The sequence below is a fragment of the Nycticebus coucang genome, chromosome 7 (genome assembly GCF_027406575.1).
Source record: "Nycticebus coucang isolate mNycCou1 chromosome 7, mNycCou1.pri, whole genome shotgun sequence".
In the NCBI taxonomy this organism is placed as follows: Eukaryota; Metazoa; Chordata; class Mammalia; order Primates; family Lorisidae; genus Nycticebus; species Nycticebus coucang.
In genome coordinates this window covers 98,021,288-98,042,576 of record NC_069786.1, presented here as the reverse complement: position 1 = coordinate 98,042,576, position 21,289 = coordinate 98,021,288, and the positions used below count along the sequence as shown (strand labels likewise).

At 44.0% G+C, this 21,289-nt stretch overlaps 1 protein-coding gene across 1 annotated transcript in view; it reads right to left on the bottom strand.

Moving 5' to 3' along the window:
* LOC128589914 (aldehyde oxidase 2) overlaps positions 1 to 21,289 on the bottom strand; it is an 83,389-nt gene that overhangs the window by 23,613 nt on the left and 38,487 nt on the right. Inside the window, exons 20-30 of the mRNA XM_053596790.1 lie at positions 19,943 to 20,039; positions 19,367 to 19,491; positions 18,320 to 18,453; positions 16,374 to 16,461; positions 13,269 to 13,355; positions 12,893 to 13,084; positions 10,676 to 10,903; positions 6,369 to 6,464; positions 4,198 to 4,326; positions 2,408 to 2,482; positions 1,542 to 1,594 (exon numbers count right to left, since the gene is read on the bottom strand). Of these exons, the coding sequence (XP_053452765.1) occupies positions 1,542 to 1,594; positions 2,408 to 2,482; positions 4,198 to 4,326; positions 6,369 to 6,464; positions 10,676 to 10,903; positions 12,893 to 13,084; positions 13,269 to 13,355; positions 16,374 to 16,461; positions 18,320 to 18,453; positions 19,367 to 19,491; positions 19,943 to 20,039 (1,304 nt within the window). The remainder of the gene's footprint in view (positions 1 to 1,541; positions 1,595 to 2,407; positions 2,483 to 4,197; positions 4,327 to 6,368; positions 6,465 to 10,675; positions 10,904 to 12,892; positions 13,085 to 13,268; positions 13,356 to 16,373; positions 16,462 to 18,319; positions 18,454 to 19,366; positions 19,492 to 19,942; positions 20,040 to 21,289) is intronic.

Sequence of the window (21,289 nt, the reverse complement as noted above, 5' to 3'; positions counted from 1 at the left end):
AGCCGTGTGACGCCACGGCACTCTACCCGAGGGTGGTACAGTGAGACTCTGTCTCTACAAAAAAAAAAAAAAAAAAAAAAAAAAAAAAATTCAGGGCTGGTAATTCAATGCATTAATTTATACAGGAAGATGTATTCAGGTGGAGGACTGGTTTGCCCTCTTCTTGGGTACCTGAACTCAGGAATTTAGAACTCATTATGTACAGGGCTGGGCCTCACCTTCTTTCCTTCTTTCTTCATGAGTATTTGCTTTAATGCTCTGTGTGTGTGTTGTATAGTGTATATTTTGATAGATTGTAAAACTAATTTCACATGCTCATTGAAAGTGACAGTCAGCTCCTCCCTCTCTTCATTCTCTTAATGCACACTTATGAGGGCCTCCCGCTGACTGGTACTGCACAGATGATGACTGGTGACCACTGTCCTCCCCATCTCCTCCCACCCAGCAGGAGCTTCAATGTAGAAAGTTTTTACATACGGGGGGAAGATTTGTAAAATTGAGATGCAAGTTATTTCTTTTTTTTTGAGACAGAATCTCACTATGTCACCCTCAGTAGAGTGCCATGGCGTCACAGCTCACAGCAACCTCTAACTCCTGGGCTTAAGCGATTCTCTTGCCTCAACCTCCCAAGTAACTGGGACTACAGGTGCCTGCCACAGTGCCTGGCTATTTTTTTTTTTTTGGTTGCAGTTGCCATTTTTGTTTAGCAGGCTCAGGCCACGGTCGAACCTGCCAGCCTGGGTGTATGTGGCTGGCGCCCTACTCACTGAGCTACCAGTGCCAAGCCAAGATGCAAGTTATTTCAAATGATAACATCTTTTTACTACTCACAATAAAAAGTAATGAATACTGATTAGGTGTTGTAAGTCAAAGTTTTTGAAACCCAATAAGACGTATTTTTATTATTTAATGTTTATAACTGAAAGGCCTGTTTTTTTTTTTTTTCAAACAGTCTTGCTCTGTCATCTGGGGTAGAGCGTTGTGATGTCATAGCTTACAGCAGCCTCAAACTCCTGGGTTCGAGGGAACCTCTTGCCTCAGCCCCGCAAGCAGGTGGGACTACAGGCAACTGCCAAAACACTTGGCTATTTTTTTCATTTTTAGTAGAGATGGGGTCTTGCTCTTGCTCAGGCTAGTCCTGAACTCCAGAGCTCAAGCAATCCTCCTGCCTTGGCCTTGCAGAGTGCTGAGATTACAGGTGTGAGCCACTATGCCTGGCCAGTGAAAGGCCTATTTGAAATCAGAGTTTTTGGGCCTACAAAGCCCTTGAGAGTCACATAATAACAACTTACGGGCAATTCCTGAGTTACAAACATCTGATTGACATATGACTCGCCCTTACAAATGGAGGCTATTATAGGTGATAGGTCAATGTACCTGTTCCAATTACATACACATTCAACTTAAGAACAAACATATAGAACTCTCTCATCTGCAACCCAGGGACTGTCTGTATTTCACAAATGAGGGAACTGAGGCTCAGAGTGATTGGGTTACCCCATATTTTCTCAGCTTGGTCAACATATTATTGTGATTTTTACCTGAAGTATCCAGTGGCTGAGAGACTGATTCTTTGTTCAAATGCAGCTTCTATCTGCAGAATGGGCATATTTAGTTAAAATGAAATAAATACACCATCTGATAGGTGAAAATAATAATATTCTCTGTACAACCGATATCTCATTCTAACTCCTGGTGTTTTGCTACTAATGATAGAACTCATCACAATACTACTTTTTCATGGCTGGCGTACTAACAGTTTCCTTCTGATCAAGTTTAGAAGTCTGCGTCAAACAAATATAAACTAGAATCATGCTGCATGTTCATGATATAGAACCTTAGTGCATGAGGTCTTTGGGGCTTTATTTCTCAATGTTAGAATTTCATAGTGTGAGATTAATGTTCTAATGAAAAAATGTATTGGATACTGTACATTATCCAATACATTTTAAGTGAATAATTTAAGGTTAAGTGAATAATTTCCCTTGAGTGTTTTCAATAGCAACTGGGCTTTTAGTTTTCCTCTTCCTTACCCAAAGCATCTTTCTAATATTTTTCTTTTGTGGTTTAGAAAGGCTCAGTCTGCTTCTTCTTTTTTGCTTAAGTAAAGTGGGAAAGACCTCTGAGTATTCTTCATATCCTTCCATTCTTCCCATTCCCCCTCCCAGTGGCTGTTGTTCCCTGTATGCTCTCTCCATACACCTGGTGTACATCCTGGAGTAGCCTTCTCAACCTTTGGAGATCCTGCCTTTTTGCAGAAATTCACTCGACATGGGGCATGCTCCATCCCCGTGACACTTAGAGGAACTTTTTCTACGTAGAGGGACTGTGCATGGCCATGGCACTCTCTCAGCAGGGGTTGGGATTGTTTTCTCACTTTTATTAACAAATGAAGTAAAACACTTACCCAGTCCTCCCACGTGCCCTCTGGATTTTTCTTAATGATGGGCTCAAGGCGTTTCAGAAGGATCTGGCAAGCGTTCTTGAAGTATTAAAGAAGAGAATGCATGTTAGAGAAGAGGATGGTGGTTATGATTTGTGTGAAAGAATATTCATTTACCACAGATTAGGTCAGCAGGTGCTATGGAGTGTCTGATTCTGACACATTGGGGACACAGAGATAATAACACAGCCACTGCTCTTGAGGATAGTCTCAGTTGCTGGAGGGTTTTTTCCCTTCCTGTTTCGCTACCCTTGAAAATATGGGTTTAGCTGAATTTCTACTCTCAGATCCTCTTTCTTAGAATATTCAGGTTCTTAATTTCTTTTTCTCTTTTTCTGCATCTTTTGTATTAATGTTTTTAAGTAATTTCTTTTGTATTTTTCAGCCATTAAAATAGATAGAATAAAAATTCTATTTTCATTCAAATTTGTGCTTTCTAGTCTGCGACAATGACATGCCAGTATCACCTTGAGTTTGAAATACTCAACTCTCTGGCCATCTCTGTTCATATCTACTCACCATCAAACCACAGCGATGAAGTCCATTGGGTGTGAAATGAGACAATAATTAAATTTATTTTATCATAACCAAAATACACAAAATTTGATTCTGAAAACAAAAACCTAAAGTTTAATACTGTAGAAGATGAATTAACACTTATTTTGGGTTGGCAACTCCCCCTCACACTGAACTGTTCCTCTTTCGTGTTTGATCCTACCCCAAATTAGATCCAGGCATTTGGGGTTTCTTACATGTTGGTTCTGAGCAAAGAGCAGCATCTGCTTTTTGACCTCCTAAGAGGCAGCTTCAGAAAATTCACATTGATTTGAAAGTGGCATCAATGCAGTATCCTGAGAAAATGCGGCTCCCACAATATCCCAGTGGAAAAAGTGAACAGTTTGTAACAGAAACATGACAAGTAGGTATTCTTTCAAAAGTAAATGTGATCAGATAACTGAGTTAAAAACTATGAAGTCACGATTCTATCCTGAGACAGTGAACATTTAGTACTTTTAAAAAACATCAGCTAGAAAGTAATTACAATGAAAAGCTCTGGGTGCTGTGGTGGAAAGCCGCTGGTGACATGGCTTTAATTGCACCATATCGCCTTGGCTGGGGGGTTCTCTTCCACCCACCTGTCTGCAAGGATATGTTTGTATGGGGGAGCTTGCACAGCTCTGCATTACTTGGTACCAAAATTTCTTCTTGCTATGCTTCCCAGGAACGGACTACTTGTTCACCAAAATCCATTCTGCATTTCTTCCATAGCAGCTGGGCATATGTTTCTCAGAACTCTATGTCTCCCAACTTCCCTTGCAGTTAGACATGGCCTGAGAAAGGTTCTCCTAAGGGATCAGGAGAGGAAGGGATGTGCATCCCTCCCAGGTCTGGCTGGGTCTTCCACGCTGTCTCCTCCATGCTCAGGGCTACCTTGAATGGCACATGTTGGAGATGGTGGAGTCCCAGTCAGTCTGGTTGCTTGAATCACCAAACAATTCTGGGGACTGATACGTGTGCAAGAAAGGGACTTTTGTTGTGTTTGAGTCATCTGTACTTTAGTTTAGTCTACTCCAACTAACACACTCTCCTGCCAGTTTGGTTATCCCAAGGCTAAGTTGAGGACATGGATGACTCCCCTGAAGCCAACCACTGTGCCTGTATTCAGCTAAGAGATGTGGGCAGAGCATGTGCCCAGATGCTCTAACGAGAGATGTGGGCAGGGCGCAGAGGGACAGACGGACAGGAGGAGCCACCTGCACGGCTCTGCCGTTGACGTCGGCCCCGATGGATGCTGCGGTGGCGATGGTGTTAGGCACGGCTGCGGTGCTTGTTTCGCAGATGTGCAGGTAGGACATGGGGATTTTTAGTTCACGGCTGGCCACCTAGGAGGAAAAGAAACAGTTTCAAGTGCAGCAAGGGCTTCTATGAGGATTTGAGCCATTACTTTTAAAAATAATATTAAGATTTTAAAAATGTATTAGATCCATGATATCCTTTTAAGCCTAAAACAATGCGCCTTATGAGCATCAGAACTTGTTTTTAGAAGGGCCTCATGTATTTTGACTTTTAAAGTGTTTTCTTGGTAATATTTCACAGTGGTTCTTTTCTGCAAATTTAGTGCATTTAGAATGTTAATGATTTCCTTTTTGCTAAGGTTTGTATGTGCCAGAAGTAGGCCAAGTTGAGATTATCAGGCACTGATATGTGGTCACAGTGGCAGGAAGGAAGGGAGAGGGAGAGATTGAGATTAGATTGATTGGCTGACTCAGAGTTTGGTCTGAAGTCTGCTGATAGGACAGAGGAACTCGGAATGACCTGGAAGACCTGCCTGGCTCTCAGCCCATCTTAACTTCAGCTTCCTCCCTCTTTTCCTCCATTTGCTTCCCCTCGCATGTATTTCTCTAGCATTGGCTGTTCAGTTTTTCCTTTTCTGTTCTTTTCCTTTCAGATTCTCTAGCAAACACGTGTGGAGAGTAAGATATTTAATCAAGGAGAAATGAAGGCTGGGCACAGTGGTGTGCACTTGTAATCCCAGCACTTTGGGAGGCTGAGGAGGGAGGATCACTTGAGGCTAGGAGTTTAAGGCCAGGGTGAGCAATAGAGTGAGACCTTGTCTCTTCAGGAAAAGAAAAAAATAAAAAAGAAGAAATGAAAAGGAAAGAATGACAGGGAGGTCAGGAAGGAAAGGAAAATAGCATGATTTTGGCTGCCATTGCCTTTTAGTTTTTGCAAGACACATCTTCTCAAGATGTCTATAGTTACACACCTGTTCCTGCTCCCAAATGTCAATCTTCTGACTAATGCCATTTAGTATTAAGTTTCTCCAGAAAGAGGCAAAAAGAGAAAAAAAGGACAATTTTATTGTTTCTTGGTGAGGAAAATCCAAAGGAAATTTTGTTGGCTCATCTCGCTGGGAAGGAGAGATGAAGCGAGGGTCAGGCATGTCTGTGTCCAGGGCTTTATGGTCTCAGCAGGGTCCTCTCTCAGCCTCACTTTTGCTCTTCTTTCTACACGAGCATATTATTTACAAAGTAGACAGGCTTTGCCCATGGCACAGAGCTGCCTTTGGTGACACCTGGCCTATAGCCTGGGCTCTACATGACCACGGGGGAAGACAATTCCTTTCTCCCAGTGTCTATACATTGGTCCCAGGAGGGACTCTGATTGGCCTTGCTTGACTCATGTGCCTTCCGCCTGGAGTCAGTGAGGTTTGGAAACTATGACTGACCAGAGCTGGATCTTGTGCCTTTTTCGGTGGCAGGTATGGGAATGAGGAAGGGGATGGAGCTCAAAGGTATCTGAACTGAGGAGTCTTTCAGAAATACATGCAATGGGACAGGTATAGTGTTCCGAACGAGCTAAAGGGGTGGGACAGTCTAAAGCTCCAGATGTGCACTATGAACGATCTCCTAAATTTGTCAAGTTCCATTTATTCAATTTAAAGATTTTTTCTTTTTTTCTCCTGAGATTATACTTTTACTTCTTTGTATATGTATGTGTGTGTGTGTGTCAAATATCCTTTAAAAGTTATGGGATGATGACAGCTGATGAAATACTTGTCCTTACTCGTCAAAACAAAACTCTAGCAACCAAATATTGCTGCCTAAAGTTTAGACATTAAAAATAGAAACGCCGAGAAACACCTTCTCTGGGTAAGCCTGCAGAGAGCTCCTGCCGCAGAGCTCCATGGTTCCTTAGCCGTGTTTTCACTAACAACCACATCTAGCCCTGCACCTGGCCAAGCTCCTGGAGTATTTGCATACACTTGGGATTTCTGCCGCCTCAGACATTCTCTTTAACAGGAAAGCTTTCAACCAAATCGGTTTGAATACAGGAGTAATCATTTACCCTAAAAGATGACTCCCACATTTAGTCACATCGGCAATGGATAGAGAGATTAATGGCTTCATTTTACTTATTTTACCTGGAGCATTTTGGTGTGGATGCCTTGTCCCAGTTCATTGCCTCCATGTGTAACCAACACAGACCCATCCGTGTAGATGTGAACGAGGGCAGCCGCCTAGGGAATAATCGGAAGGCTTATCTCAGTGCAAGCTAGTACTTAGTGAGGGTCATTATCAAACACGAGATCCTGAAACGTCTGCAGGGAGGCTCAGAGACGCAGCTTTCCTGATAGGATTCTGAAGCAAAAAGTCGTCTGTAAGAACATTCTTCCTGGTTTTATAGGAGCTCCTTTGGATAATCAGGAGCTGTGAGTATTGCTTCCAACTATTTGAAAGTCACTCTGCTGCTTAAAATCACTGGCTGTCCATCAGAATGGTTTATTTTTTATTTTTTTTTTTCAGAGAGGGGCTCTTGCTATGTTTCCCAGGCTGGAGTGCAGTGGTTATTTACAGGCACAGTCCCCCTACTGATCAGCATGGGAGTTTCAACCTGTTTCCAACCTGGGCCGGTTCGCCCCTCCTTAGGCAACCTGGTGGTCCCCCACTTCTGTGAAGTCACTGTTTTGATGCTGACACTTAATTGGCATAGCACACTATAGCCTGGACTCAAGTGATCCTCTTGCCTCTGCCTCCCAAGTAGCTGGGACTACAGGTACGTGCCTCCACCTCTGGCCATCAAACTAATTTTTAAGTATGTGCCTACCTGCACTCAGCTCTAGATATGCAAAGATGAACCAGACGTGGCTCCTCTTCAAGCTGCTCTCACTATAGAGGGAAGACAGACTGTCACTGCGGTGCAGAGGGATCAGTGAGGCAGAGGGGTCCCGAGAGACCTGAGAGACAGGTCCTTTGGTGCTGCGCAGGGATGGGTTCCTCAAAGCAACAACTGAATGGAATCTAGTGGGCAAGGTGGGCAAAAACTCCCATTGCCTGCAACAGAGAGCCCTGCTCCTTTTTGCAATATGGGCAAAAACTCCCATTGTCTGCAACAGAGAGCCCTGCTCCTTTTTGCAATATGGGCAAAAACTCCCATTGTCTGCAACGGAAAGCCCTGCTCCTTTTTGCAATATGAGCCTTTTGGGATTTGGTCTCTTGTGATTTCCCGGCTCCATCCCTGCCTCAGACCCCTTTCCCACCTCCTGCTCCTTACCTGTCTGCCCAGCCTGTGGGCCCACACGCCCCAGTCCCTGTTCTGTTCAAACTTCCCTGAATGATTCTCATCCCCACCTGGGAAGGCTCGGTCTGTACTTCCTCTCTGTACCTCTTATGGGAAATACTGGGTTGAATAGTGTCCCCTCCAGAATTTGTGTCCACCTGGAACCTCAGAACTTAACCTTAAATAGTCTCTGCAGATGTTTTCAGTTAAGATAAAATCACAATGTATTAGGAGGCCCTAAATTCAATGACTGGTGTCCTTATAAGAAGGCCAGGTGCAGACACCAGGGAAGATGGAGGCAGTGGTTACACTTATGCTGCCACAAGCCACAGCACACCCAGAGCCACCAGAAGCTGGAAGACTCACTCCATGGAAGATTCTTGCCTGGAGCCTTCAGGGGAAGCATGGCCCCATCATCACCTTGATTTCGAACTTCTATTCTCTAGAACCGTCAGAGAATAAATTTGTTATTTAAGCCACCCAGTTTGTGGTGGCTTTGTACAGCAGTCACAGGAAATGACCACAGGAGGTGACACACTCTTTTTTTATTGTTGTTGCAGTTTGGCCGGGGCGGGGTTTGAACCTGCCACCCTCGGTATATGGGGCCAGTGCCCTACTCACTGAGCCACAGGCACGGCCCGTGACACACTCTTCTCTGAGAGTCTCATAGACAAGGGGCACATCTTGTTCATCCTCACCTTCTAGGAAGACTTTTGAGCAAGACTGAATCACAGAGACACTACTTAAATGTTTAATGAGGTGAACGAATGGAGAGATGGCAGTTTTCCTTCCAGGAAGAGAAGGAAGGAATGCTTCGGTCCACTGGTGTTTGGAGATGCTAGGAGGCCCAGGGCTGCCTAGGAGGGGTTTGGGAGGGTCACGGCTTATAGGTGCTAATAATAGTGTTATTTGCCATGGGCCAGCTCAGAGAGTAGATGTTCCAGTTTCGTGAGTCATCAGCTGGCCTGGAACACTCTCCGACTGCTAGCCAGGTGATTCTTGGGTCTATTCATTCAGAACTCTGTGGGGAAGCTGGAGGCTGTTTAAATGGAAACCTAAAGTCATCACTTGATTTAAAGATTTGTGTGTGTGTGTGGGTGATGAGATGAGAAGTTGGTTGCTGTGGATGAGAGCAGAGAGGAGGCTGGAGTTTAGGTGGGGAGCAGCTATGTAGGTGAAGGGAGCTGTGTTATAATAAAAAGTGTGTATTTGATCTTTGGTTCTTGGTCCAGAGCTCCTAAAACTTTGGAACAAGTTTTTGTCTTTGGTCAGCTAATGAGCTAACTCATGGGAGAACATGGATAGCTTCAGTGTGGGGGCCCCTCTCCCCAGCTCCTTCAGGATGAGGCTAGGGATCATGTTCAGTCATCAGTGGCCAATGATTTCATCAACTGTGCTTATGAATGAAACCTCCATAAGCCCCAAATGATGGGGTTTGGGGAGCTTCCATGCAGAGGTGCTGGGAGAGAGGAGCTCTGTGCCCTCCCCCCACACCCTGCCCTCTGCAGCTCTTCCATCTGGCTCTTCCTGATTTGTATCCTTTTTTAACAAACTGGTAATAATCATAAGTAAAGTGCTTTCCTGAGCCCTGTGAGTCATCCTGGCAGATTGTCAAGCCTGAGCAGGAGTAGTGACAACCTCCACATAAGTAGTTGACCAGGAAGAGGTGTGCGTGGCCAGGTGCTCCCCTGAGGCTGGTGTCTTAAGGGCACAGTCTCATGGGATGGCCCTTGACAGTTCAAAGAATTGAACTGGACTGTTGCACACCCATTTGGTGTTAGAGAGTTGGCTTGGAAAAGACACAGTATTTGATGTTAGGGAGCAATGACCCAGGCGGCTCTGCAGGGTCTCTTACTCCCCAAGCTTCAATTGGACCCACTTGTAGGCAGATAGTTAACATTCTCACACCTGTTTATAAGGGAGTGTGCTGGACCTGAGCAGGAATGGGGCCCAGAGGCCCAGAAATCATTTCCTACCCACCAGAGGAGCAGGGGCCCTCAGCAGTGTGTCCGAGCTCTTTAGGATGGCCGGGGTAATGTCCCGGGACTTCCAGGAACTCTTTCAAGTGCTCCATGCTAAGAGACAGTTATTAGTAGTCCCGTTTTATAATTGGGGAAGCTGAGGCTTCCTCAGCTTCCTCTCTCCCCTCAGAGAGGTTAAATAACCCGCTCAGTGTCACACAGCTAGTCAACAGTAGTGCCAGGGATTTCTTAAGTCCTCCTTCTGATTTCAGTTGATTAGGGATTTGGGCAACTGCTTCATTCTCTAAGAAGGATTTCCTTTGGCAGGGCAGCATTATAGTTTTGAGAAAGGAGGAAGAGAGCCAGAGAGAGGAAGGGAAGGAGGGAGAGAATCTATTGCCCGAGGGAGCGGGCTCCTAGTTGAAGGACGCTTCAGTGGTGTGCACACAGGGGAGATGTAACACATGAAGTTTCCCCAGTTGCTGGGTTTCTGCTTTTGGTGGACAGTACTGGGGACCCAACACCAGTGCGTAGTTTTCTAAACAGCTTTCCTGCCCGTGACCCCCTGGGACCGCAGGGAAGTCATGCAGTATTTGATGCTCTCACCTCTGTGCTGCCCTTCCTCTTCCCTTCTGGAGAGGGCCAGTAAGTGACTTCCTTCTTCATAGATTTATTCTATGAAGAATTGAATATTCTACTCACTTCTTCAGATTTATTTGGGACGATTTCTGGACCCCATTTCCATTTCCCCGCTGGAATTGACATAGATTCTTAGGACAGGTGGCTTGAAGGTGCCAGGTGGTCAGGGCAACGTGGAATTGCTTCTCTGCCTAAGACTTAGCAGGTATGCCAAGAAGTGCTGTGGCGTCTGGGGACACCGGGGGGAAACTCATTTCCTCCCTACGCCGTGAGACCCCTGAGCTCAGTAAGCCCAGCATTGTAGGCTTCAGGGTTCCCATTCCCTCTGGATAGTGGGGAGTCGGTGGGGGCATTCTGCACCTCGGCAGGTACGCTGCTGCAGGCCTCAGATGAGGGGCTGCTCAGGAGGACCCTGTGCGTTTCTCCTAGGTGTTGGTGGGGGGGGGGCTCAAGGGCTCTGAGAAGTATGATGTCCTTTCAAAGTCCACACAAGCTGACTAGGCCAGAGTGTGGCTGGCATGAGAGTTACTTACCAGATATGAAAGAATTATTTACCATGTGAGAGTCTTACCTGATGATAGCTTGTCGCAGCAAAGCCGACTGAAAATTTCATGGGGACCACAGCAATGCCTTTCTTCTTCCAATAATTCTTCTTATTGAACTCTTCCACTTGTATTCGTCTGCTATGAAAGGAAGACTTGTCCAGACACTCATTCCAACATCTTATCAGGGGCTCAGGGCTGAATGCTTGTTTGTAGATGGTCTTATCAACCGTTTTGTACATGTTTTTCTCCCTAATCTGAAACAGGTGGGAAATCCAGTCAATAGTTATGGTAAGACTGAAATTGACCACCAAGGAGAGACTTGAAAACCTCTCCATTAACGCATAGACTTCGGTGAGGGGGAAAGACAAGGTCTGTTTTTTCTTTGAACAGCATGTGCTTTTTACAAAAGTAATGGGGTTATTTTTCATTTCTTCATGAACGCACCAATTAGGCTCTTTCTCTGCTGGAAGTAGAGAGTAATGGGTAGGGATTAGTCCAGGAAAGGAAGTGGGAGAGAGGGGCCTGGGAAGGCAGCTTGTTCTTTTTTTCTTACAAGGTTCAGGGGATGGAGCAGAACCAGTAGCCGGTATATTAAAGAAAGATTTATTGTCACAACTGACATTTGTTCTGCTAGAGAGGAATAACATCGCAGATAATAGAAACTCTCCTGAGAGCTACCCAGTTGCCTTTGGAATGTATGTGTAAATCTTTTAAAAAAATTAGTTGACTAAGGTGGTGTTTTATGTCCTGGGAATTTGCAATACCTGATAAGGAAGCAGACCCTGCTGAGCTATGCCCAGGAATTATTATTTTTTTTTAATTATCTCCATTGTATTCTAATAACATAAAAGAGCTATTATTATTAGCAACAAAACAAATACTTTACTGAGTATTAAGTCATTTGATTCTTCTGGAATTCTGAGGAATTCTGAGCCACTTCGTCCTCACTTTACAGATAAGGAAACTGAGCCACAGAGAGATGGGCTGTCCCACTCAGGTGGCTCGCCTTGCCTGTGTCACACTTCCACACTCTGAGCTATCATTCTCCAAGACCTATCTCAGTGTCATCTTCTCTGGAAAGTGCTTCCTCATCCCCCTCCCCATGTCTTCCTCCTATGTACCCATGGAGCACTTTACGGGACTTCCCTTAGGAGAACGGCTGTCTGCCTTGCACACTATTAGGAAACACCTCGACAATCACAAATCACTAACCTGGACTTCCCCCTTGGATATAGGGACAAAGGGGTTCCAGGGACAAAGCATAGGGAGTCTTCGTGGAGCAGAAGGTTTGTATTGGGGAAAGAGGGAATATACATGGAAAAAGTAGGCCGGGGTCGGACTGGAATGTGTGAGGTGTGGAAACGTGCTATCCACAGGGACCTTAGGTCCTGAAGCTGCCTCTCCCTGGGTGGCACACTGTGTGCCCTTCTGCACCTCCTGTAGATTGTGCAGAATGATATTTTTGGTAGGTACTCTTTTGACAGTATCTCTCAAAAGTTTCCAAGTACAGCAGCAATTCTCCTTCTGTAAATGTATCCTATAAATATACTTACACGATAGGGCAAAGTTATACCCTTGGTACATACGTGCCAAGATGTGTATTGCAACATCATTTTAAAAGCCAAAAATGGGTAACAACCAGAATGTATATTGATAACGGAGTGGCTAACTAAATTATGATAGGTCTATATTACATAGTACTATTCAGTCATGAAGAAGAGTGAAGTAGATTCTACTGACCTGGCAAGTTGGCCATGGGATATTGTCAAGTAGAAAGAGGAAGGTATGGAATAATATGTTTGTTACGGTTTCGTGTTGATAAATAAGTACACATATGTGCATATGTTATATGGTAATGCTTCTGTATGTGTGTGAATACAAATGTGTGGCCAAAGATAGAAAAGGGGTTAGCACAATAAACACGGAACTGCTAACAATGGCTACTCTCGACCAACAGGTATGGGGGATGACAAAGGGAATTCATTTTCTTTTTTCATTACTTCAATGTGGTTCTCATTTTAAAAACAATAATTGTTTTCGTATGAATAAAAATAAGAAGAAAGAGAAATCTTTGCCTAAGGAGGGAAGGAGGAAGATGGGGGAGGTGAGTTCCCTTAGATAGGTCTGAATTTTGAATTCTGAGCCAGCACTAATTGGGGTAGTTCTTCTCCTGTGTTTCCCTGGTCAGGGTGGCTGCTTCCCCACTGCATCTGATTCTTCAGCAGCCTCAATTACAACCTTACCTTTTCTGGCAGAAGGCCACATTTGGCTGCCACAGCTGTGATGCAAGATTCTGTTACCAGGGTTCCTTGTGGGAAGCCAAACCCGCGAAAAGCAGTATTGGATGGTAAATTTGTTCTGCAGGCACGGCCCCGGAACCTAAGGTTGCGGATTTTATATGCGTTTTCCAGCTTTAGTATAAGAAATTCTGTTACCTAAAGTAAAAAGGATGTTCACATCTATTAACCGTCACTTTTTTTCTTTTCTTTGCAAGTCAAGTACAGAGTCAAATTACTTATGGAATTTAACTGCTTTAGGAAACAGGCTTCCTAAAGACTCATCTAGAAATTTTGCATTCTGTTCACAATCAAAAACATTGCTGCTTTCCGATGCACATACCATCTCCGAGTCGTCCAGCGTGCATCCTCCGTTAATGTAGCACTCCACGTCTAGAGCTTTGATCCGCCCATTGTTCATGAATCCCACCTGCCGCCAAATGAGGGACATTTTATTGAGATGTTTAAAATTTGCATGCTAAATTCCAGCCTCAGCCCAGTTTCCCTATGGGGTAGGACCAGATGGGGAACTTGTGGGCTTGGGACCACGTGTGGCCTTCTGGGTCCTTTTCACTGAATCCAAATTTTACAGAGCAAATCCTTTTCATTAAAAGGAATGCAGCAGAGAAAGATAAAGTTTTTCTTGCCCTCTCTGGTGCTTAAAAAAAGACAAGTCTTGAACTCAGAAGGCCACAGGTTCCCCACCCCAGTCAGGTGTAGCACGCTGGCTCTTCCTTGTCAGTGCCTATCTGATGCAGACCTCTTCTGATCTGGATTCTGCTGAGTGCTTTCGTTTCAACGTGTAATTTTCTAGCTTCACAGTCAGGGTGAAATTCTAAATTCTTTGCTGTCTCCCAGCATGTAATTGCCACCCTCGCCTTCCTTACTCTGGGAAGATTCTCTTTCCATTTTTCCTGGCTTTCTTTCTAATTTAGTCTGTGGCTTTCTCCCTTGTGGTACAGCCTCTGGAATTCCAGAATCATTGGAATGAATTGCAGTGTCTCTGGTTATGGAAAAGCCTCTGAAGCCGCGGTAGGTGAATGAATGCCTGGGGATGACTGTGCTCACTTTCCCAGCTGGCGAGAAAGCTTTGGAAGTGGGTCACAGGCCCCAACAAACATGAGCTCCGGCTGTTGTTACTGTTTTGGAGACACGAAAGGCAGCTTGCGTTTTTCTTTTTTTTTTGTGGAGACAGAGTCTCACTGTACCGCCCTCGGGTAGAGTGCCATGACGTCACGGGACTCACAGCAATCTCTAACTCTTGGGCTTAGGCGATTCTCTTGCCTCAGCCTCCTGAGCAGCTGGGACTACAGGCGCTCGCCACAACGCCCGGCTATTTTTTTTTGTTGCAGTTTGGCCGGGGCTGGGTTTGAACCCGCCACCCTCGGCATATGGGGCCGGCGCCTTACTCACTGAGCCACAGGCGCCGCCCAGCTTGCGTTTTTCAATGTTGCCATTCCCATCCCACCCCCTTGGACCCGTTTGTCTGTATAGCTCAGACTGAAAAGAGAGATTCCCACTTCCTACTGTCATTCTACCGAAAGCAGATTGGGCCTGGTCCCTTTGCCTTTCTGAAAACAGGGGTGACTATAATGAAGGAACTGTGCAATTATATGGTTGCCATCATCTGCTCCAAGGGAAATATTGGACAATAATCTACAGAGAAATTAGGAAAATCCACAAATTCAGCATTTATGGTCCTTTTGACAAATGCTAAGCTGCAGTTGACCTTTGACTTTTCATGAAGAAAGGACTGCTAAGCAAAACAGTACTTTAAATAAGGTAGCGGAGAGAATTCATAAACTATTTACTATAAACTTTTCAAGAATGTTGGAAGAACCTATTTGCATGTAAATATCTATTATGCTAACTTACAAATAGTTCTGAATTATCAAGCAAAACTTTGTTAGCTATGTCTGAATGAGGATATATATACACATGTATAAACACTGCACATTATTATATTAGAAATGAAATCTTCAAAATACAATTTGAATTTTTCCAAAAGTCTGTTTTCCTCTTCTTAGTTATGTTTTATATTACTGTAATTACCAAGATATTAACTGTCTAGAACCTTCTTCACAAGCATTCATACAGAACAGTCTCATAACTGAGATAAAAATTCTAATTTATAATCCAGGCCAACCACTTTTTTTTTTTTTTTTTTTGAGACAGAGCCTTGAGCTGTCACCCTGGGTAGAGTGCCGTGGTGTCATAGCTCACAGCAACCTCCAACTTCTGGGCTCAAGTGATTTTCCTGCCTCCGCCTCCCAAGTAGCTGGGACTACAGGCACCCGCCACAACGCTCAATTATTTTTTGGTTGCAGCCGTCATTGTTGTTTGGCAGGCCCAGGCTGGATTTGAACTGCCAGCTCAGTGTATGTGGCTGGCGCCTTAGCCGCTTGAGCCATAGGCGCCGAGCCAGGCCAACCACTTTAACATCAGCAACTGCCACAATTTCAGCAGCGTGCCTCTACATTGCAGTAATAGCTGTAACAACTAATTTCTGTGCATTTGAAGGTAAATAAAAAGTTTAACAGCCAATTTATAACGATAAAGAGCTACAATTGTAAAAATTATAAAATTTTATTATAAGTTATAATTATAAAATTAGTAATCATAAAAATTACTAATTCCAGTGGAAAAAATAAAGTTGTGCTGTGGCATGGAAAGCTATGGCTTTAGTAGAGAATGTAGAAATTTCTCTACATTTAGTAGAGAAAATATAATAATTTAATAATATAAGGCAATGATAAAATCATGTAGGAAATCAACATGCACGCTACAGCAATTCCCAAATAAGGAGTATTTGATAAGCTTTACAGTAGAGTGATCCTAGCAATTCAAAATTCGAAAGTTAGCATTGTTGCCGACTAGATGCCAAACATTTTTTATAATGTTCAATAGTTTTTATATTATTGTTGCCTAAAACTGCAATGTATGTGGTTTGAAATAACTTTAAATTCTCTAGCCATGGGATTCTTTTTTTCCTTTCTGCAAAGAGCTTTTGTAACACTTTTGCAACTACTTGGTGAAAACTCTTGTAAAAAATGATTCTGCAGTTAAAACAGTCAAATAGTTTCGAAACCTTTCTCCTGCAAAACAAAATATTTATAGCCAAGAAATTATGATATTAACAATGTTTGTAGCTTCTTTCAGTTCTGTGTTTGCTTTGTTTTGAGGAACCACTAATATAAATCCTTATTCCTTAAATTGTGTTTTTATCATTACTTGAAATTGTATGTTTTTAAATCAAACTTACTCATAATTATACACTAGATTTAAACTTCCTTATAAAATGTTATAAGTATTCAAATATATCACATCTTCATTTAATATTTTAGATGCTAAGGTTGTTTTTAGAATTTAGCAAAATCAAAATAAGGGCAAAGGAAAAAGCCATTCAAATAAAATGAGGCATTTTAATAATTTCATCTTTAATACTCACTTTGTATTTTCCAAATAATGGATGTCTTCCCCCAGTTATTAACATATCATCTTCACGATCAAGAACAAGACGAATGGGATGACCAGTTCTAAAGAAAACAAATTAGTAAATTTTCCACCCATCTGACCCATCCATCTGCCCTCCCAGTCATCTGCCTGTCTACCCATCCACCCATTTAACTATCTACCCACCCATCAATTACCCACTTATCCATCCATTCCAGAACCCTCCCACCCATTTATCCAACCATCCATTTATCCTATATTGATTTTATAATTACCTCCAACATGCTAGGCACTAATGTGAATTAATGTATGACTAAATTACTATTGTTTCTGTGGCCTGTAGATCAATAGTTGGAAATCTAACTAAAGGTATTAATGTCACATGCAGTTAAGTTGTATTCTTAGGACCTTCACCCAGATCCAGCCATTTTGCATTATCTCCACCACTCGTTATAAAGGAGAAAGAATGTGAACAGATAGTGAAACTTAACAAGACTACTGGGAAAATAAGCCCAAGCAGTCATCCTAGTATGCCTCGGTTAGCGATCTTACCCCTGAGCGCTGCTATGTTGGGCACGTTGGGCCCCTGGGTTGCGAGGAGCCTCGGCCTTTCTATGTATCTAGGGCAGAGGTGCCTTGGCTCGAGGAGCCTCGGCCTTTCTGTGTATCTAGGGCAGAGGTGCCCTAGCTTTGGAGTGAAGAAGAACCACTTGGAGCCTGGTGCAAATGCACATTCTTGGGCCTTTGTACTGGATTCTGATTCAGTAGGTTTGGGAGGAGCCTTAGAATCAGTGTTTTTCTCAGTGATTCTGACACAGGTGTTTTTAAGCTCATGTGGGAAAGTATGATTCCAGTGTAGGCCAGGACCCCTGGAGCATTCATTTAATGTACAGTTTCCAGGTCCCTCCCCTGGTAGTTCTGATTCCGTGGGGCTGGCATGGGGAGGCAGGGATGTCTGCTACCTCTCAGGAGGGACACTGCAGTGGAGACCATTTAATGCCTGGCAGCCAGCCGTAGGCCAACACACCGGTTGCTACACTTGCCTGCACAGTGACCACTGGGTCAGTATAGGGCAGCCTAGGTACTGGGATTTAAATTCTCCCCAGATGACTCTAACGTGCACTCAAGTTTGAGAAGTCTTGAGGGCACGAGGCTGATTATTCCTTGCTGGGTTCCCAGTGGGTGAGAATGGAGAGAGTTAATTATGGAAAGAACTGGAGATTAGTTTCAGATCCTGTTTTCTCCTACCTCTCACTGAGGACTGAGACGCATGTCTGAAGGCTTCACTACCTAGCTCTGAACTACGCAGAAGTTGTCAAAGGAAGTAAGACTGTGAATGTTGTAGGGCTGATTGATGCTTAAAAAAAACAATGGCTATAGAAATAGAGCGAGTAACAGAAAGTCCAGCATCAACTGAACACAAATGTTGAGGCATAAACAGCAAAAAAGGGAGCCTTCTAGGGAGGCTGGCCCTGGAGCTATCTTTGGGAATAAGTTGTCTGTCCACTGAGCTGACTTGGAAGAGGTGGCCCTTCCCAGGTGCAGAGTGGGGCGAGCCTCTCTTTCCTCATCCTGCCCTGTTTTGGGAGTGAGAGTAGGAGGGAAAAGTCAGGAGTAGCCCGTTTGTCAGCACTCTGCTTGGGCAGGGTGACTTGCCTACCCCTTAAGGAGTCACCTTCCCTGAAACTTAGGAATATTCGACAAATGATACCACTATTCCTTTTACAGCATTATTTGCTTACTCAAAGTCCAGTGTCCACTTGGCTTTTGCAATAACTCTAAAAGGGTGGGAGGGCAGGTATTTTTATCTACATTTTATAAAGAAACTAAGCCTGGAGGCTGAATTGTATGAGGACACATGGGTGGTTATGACCCTCTGGCCACTTGGCTTGCCCTCAGCTCTGGGCATCTGATACCTCCTGCCCCCCCAAGCGCACTTACTTGACAGCGCCCGCAGCTGCAATCGCCCCCAGCGTGGCTGGCCTTCCCACCTTCCCTCCAAAACCTCCACCCACTCGTTTTACATGACAGGTGATCCTGTTGATGGGGATGTTTAAAGTAGAGGACACTGTTTTCTGTAAAAGTGAGACCACGGGAAGAATGAAATGGCAAAGAAGCTTTGGTTTCCTGAAACACAACATCACAGCAGCATTCATTCAGGTCTATGGGTAAAAACAAAGGAGACAGTTTGAATCTGTCTTGTGGGGGCTTTATTTAGAATCAGGGGTGTCCAGAATTTTTTTTTCTCTGATGCACATTAGAAGGAGAAGAGTCATCTTGGGCCACACATTAAAAACAAAAAACACCGAGGAAAACTGCTGAGCACAAAAAAAGGTCCCTGCGGAATTTTCGCGATATCTGACACCACAGATAAGGAGAACAGGCCTCAGATCACCTGCATACAGCCCCAGATTTGGTTCATAAACATCATTAATCTTCACAGAGAAGCCCTTCTGGCAGAAAAAAAAAAAGGCATTTTCTGAAGGGAAAACTATCAGAGTCCTGGATTCCTGTCAGAAGTTGAATTCCTCGTCAAATGCCCACACCTAAAAGCCCGAGGGGGTGAAAACCAGCAAACTCCTGACAGTCTGCCAAAGAGGATGATACACCTGCAGCTAAAACCTAGAGCACTTTGTGACTGGGGAAATGAAAATGATGGGTCGAGTCTAAAGGGTATTTGTAATGATTATTTTAGAGAAAAGTGAAGTAGAGAAATAATTCAGTTTTGTCACCCCATCACAGAGTTCATCTCAGTATGACACAAATGAATGTACTCTTTAACCCAAAGCCACGGTGGCTGTTCTTTTATTTACTTGACAAGACTAGAAACAACAAAAAGCTTTTGCGGTCTCTTAGCTGCTCGGACTGATGTCTAATGCTTGGAGTCTAAGTTTCTGTGGGTAAAATGGATACAGCCTGTGAGTCTGTGGGGAGCAACCGCCATGGGGGAATGAGGAAGAGGTAGGATGGTGGTGGCCTGGCCCTCACCTGCACGTGGGCTGGATCCTGCGTTGACACAAAAATGTCCAGTTCTTGGTCCTCTGTCTTTGGAATAACAAGCACTGTCTGTGTTTCCATGTAAAAGTGTTCCTGTCCTCCAACATGGACCTCTCCTGTGGAGCATAAGCGTGGGAAGCTTCTAGAGGTGTGTGCTGCTTGAAAGCCTCCGTTTTGGGGAATCCAAAAGCCATTAGGACATGGCCTGGCTGGCTGGCTGGCTTTACCTCGGCCCGGAGTCTGTTACCAGAGACTACAGTTCTGGATAACAAGTTAAGAGTACCACGTTCTGGTCCTTACTCTGTCCTTGAATAACAAAAATCTTAGGAACTTTCCTTTCATTTATTCTCTTGCTCCCTACTGCCCACCCCTATCTCAAAACACCACACACACACACACACACACACACACACATACACACACTCACACATACATACACAATTTGAGAGAAAGAGAAATCTGGCAAAGCACCAAGATTCTAGGGATCGTCTTTCTGAGGGAAAGCCCATGCTCTTGGTGTCTGCTTCATAAGCTCATCAGGCAGAGTTTACCACCCACCCTGCTCACCTTCAACAATCTGGTCAACTTTTTCAAATGCTTCCTCAATGTTTCCTTGTTCAAGTTTTTTTTCGGGGCACAGGAATGAATTGTGTTTTATAGCATCCTGAATGACAGGGAAAAAAACACAAAAGCCAATCTTTCCAACTTTTTCTTCCACTGGCAGTTTTTTTCTTAAACAAAAGGCAGCATACTCCTGAAAATCACTGTCTCCTGGAAGACACGAAAGGTGCCAAGCGAGCAAAGGAGGACAAGGCTTGCTGCAGAGACGTCGGAGAGAACGTTCTGGACTTGTATAAAAAAACTAGCAAGAAGGATTAGCAAAATGCTAAGAAGGAAGCTATATTCAGAACAGAGGTCTGGGGACACTAGGATGGTCCAGGGTGATGAATAGTAATTTCTCATTTTCAATGTGAATCTCCAGGGAACAGGTGATAGGTCCAAATGCATTATGGGTGAGGTTGGGGCTTCCATTTTCATCTTTTCCCGGAAGAAAACACTTGTGTTAAATTACTCAGGCAGCTTGTGTACAAGAAACTCTAACTCAGGAATCTGGAAAAACTGAGACTGTGTGAGGGAGAAAACACAAGTCCTTACACATCTCCGGGGCAAGAAAGCCCAGTAGACATGGTAGGAAGCGTGTTCATTTCTCTGGTATTTGGCGTAACCTCTTGTTGTGTTCTGTGTTGTGTTCTGACTGTACCATGAACTGATGCACGTTGAGGACTGTGGTTCTGCGGACTGACCCAGCAGCAGCTGATCCTTGTTTAACTTTTATTTTATTTTATTATTTTTGTTTAGTTTTTTGAGACTACTGAGTCTCACTTTGTTGCCCTCAGTAGAGTGCTGTGGCACCATCATAGCTCATAGCAACCTCAAACTCCTGAGCTTGAGCAATCTTCTTACCTCAGTCTCTGGCGCTTGGCTATTTTTAGAGATGAAATCTCTAAAAAGAGATGAAATCTCACTCTTGCTCAGGCTGGTCTGGAACTCCTGAGCTCAAGAAGTCCATGAACCTTGGCCACCCAGAGTGCTAAGATTACAGACGTGAGCCACTGCGCCCTTTAGACCCAAGGTGCTTTCCCATACTTGAGAATGACATCTGTCTCCTGCATTCTTAGACACTCCCAAGATGCTTTTCCATACTTGAGAATTACATCTATTTCTTGCATTCTTAGAAAGGTGCTTTTCCATACTTGAGAATAAAATCTGTCTCCTGCATTCTTAGATATCATTGGCTCGGATTCCATAGCCTCACTTTCTAATGATGCTACTGAGAGCAGCTAATATTTATTGAGTGCTTGCTCTGTCTTAAGCATTGTACAATAGCAGTGCATTACGTGTATTCTCACATTA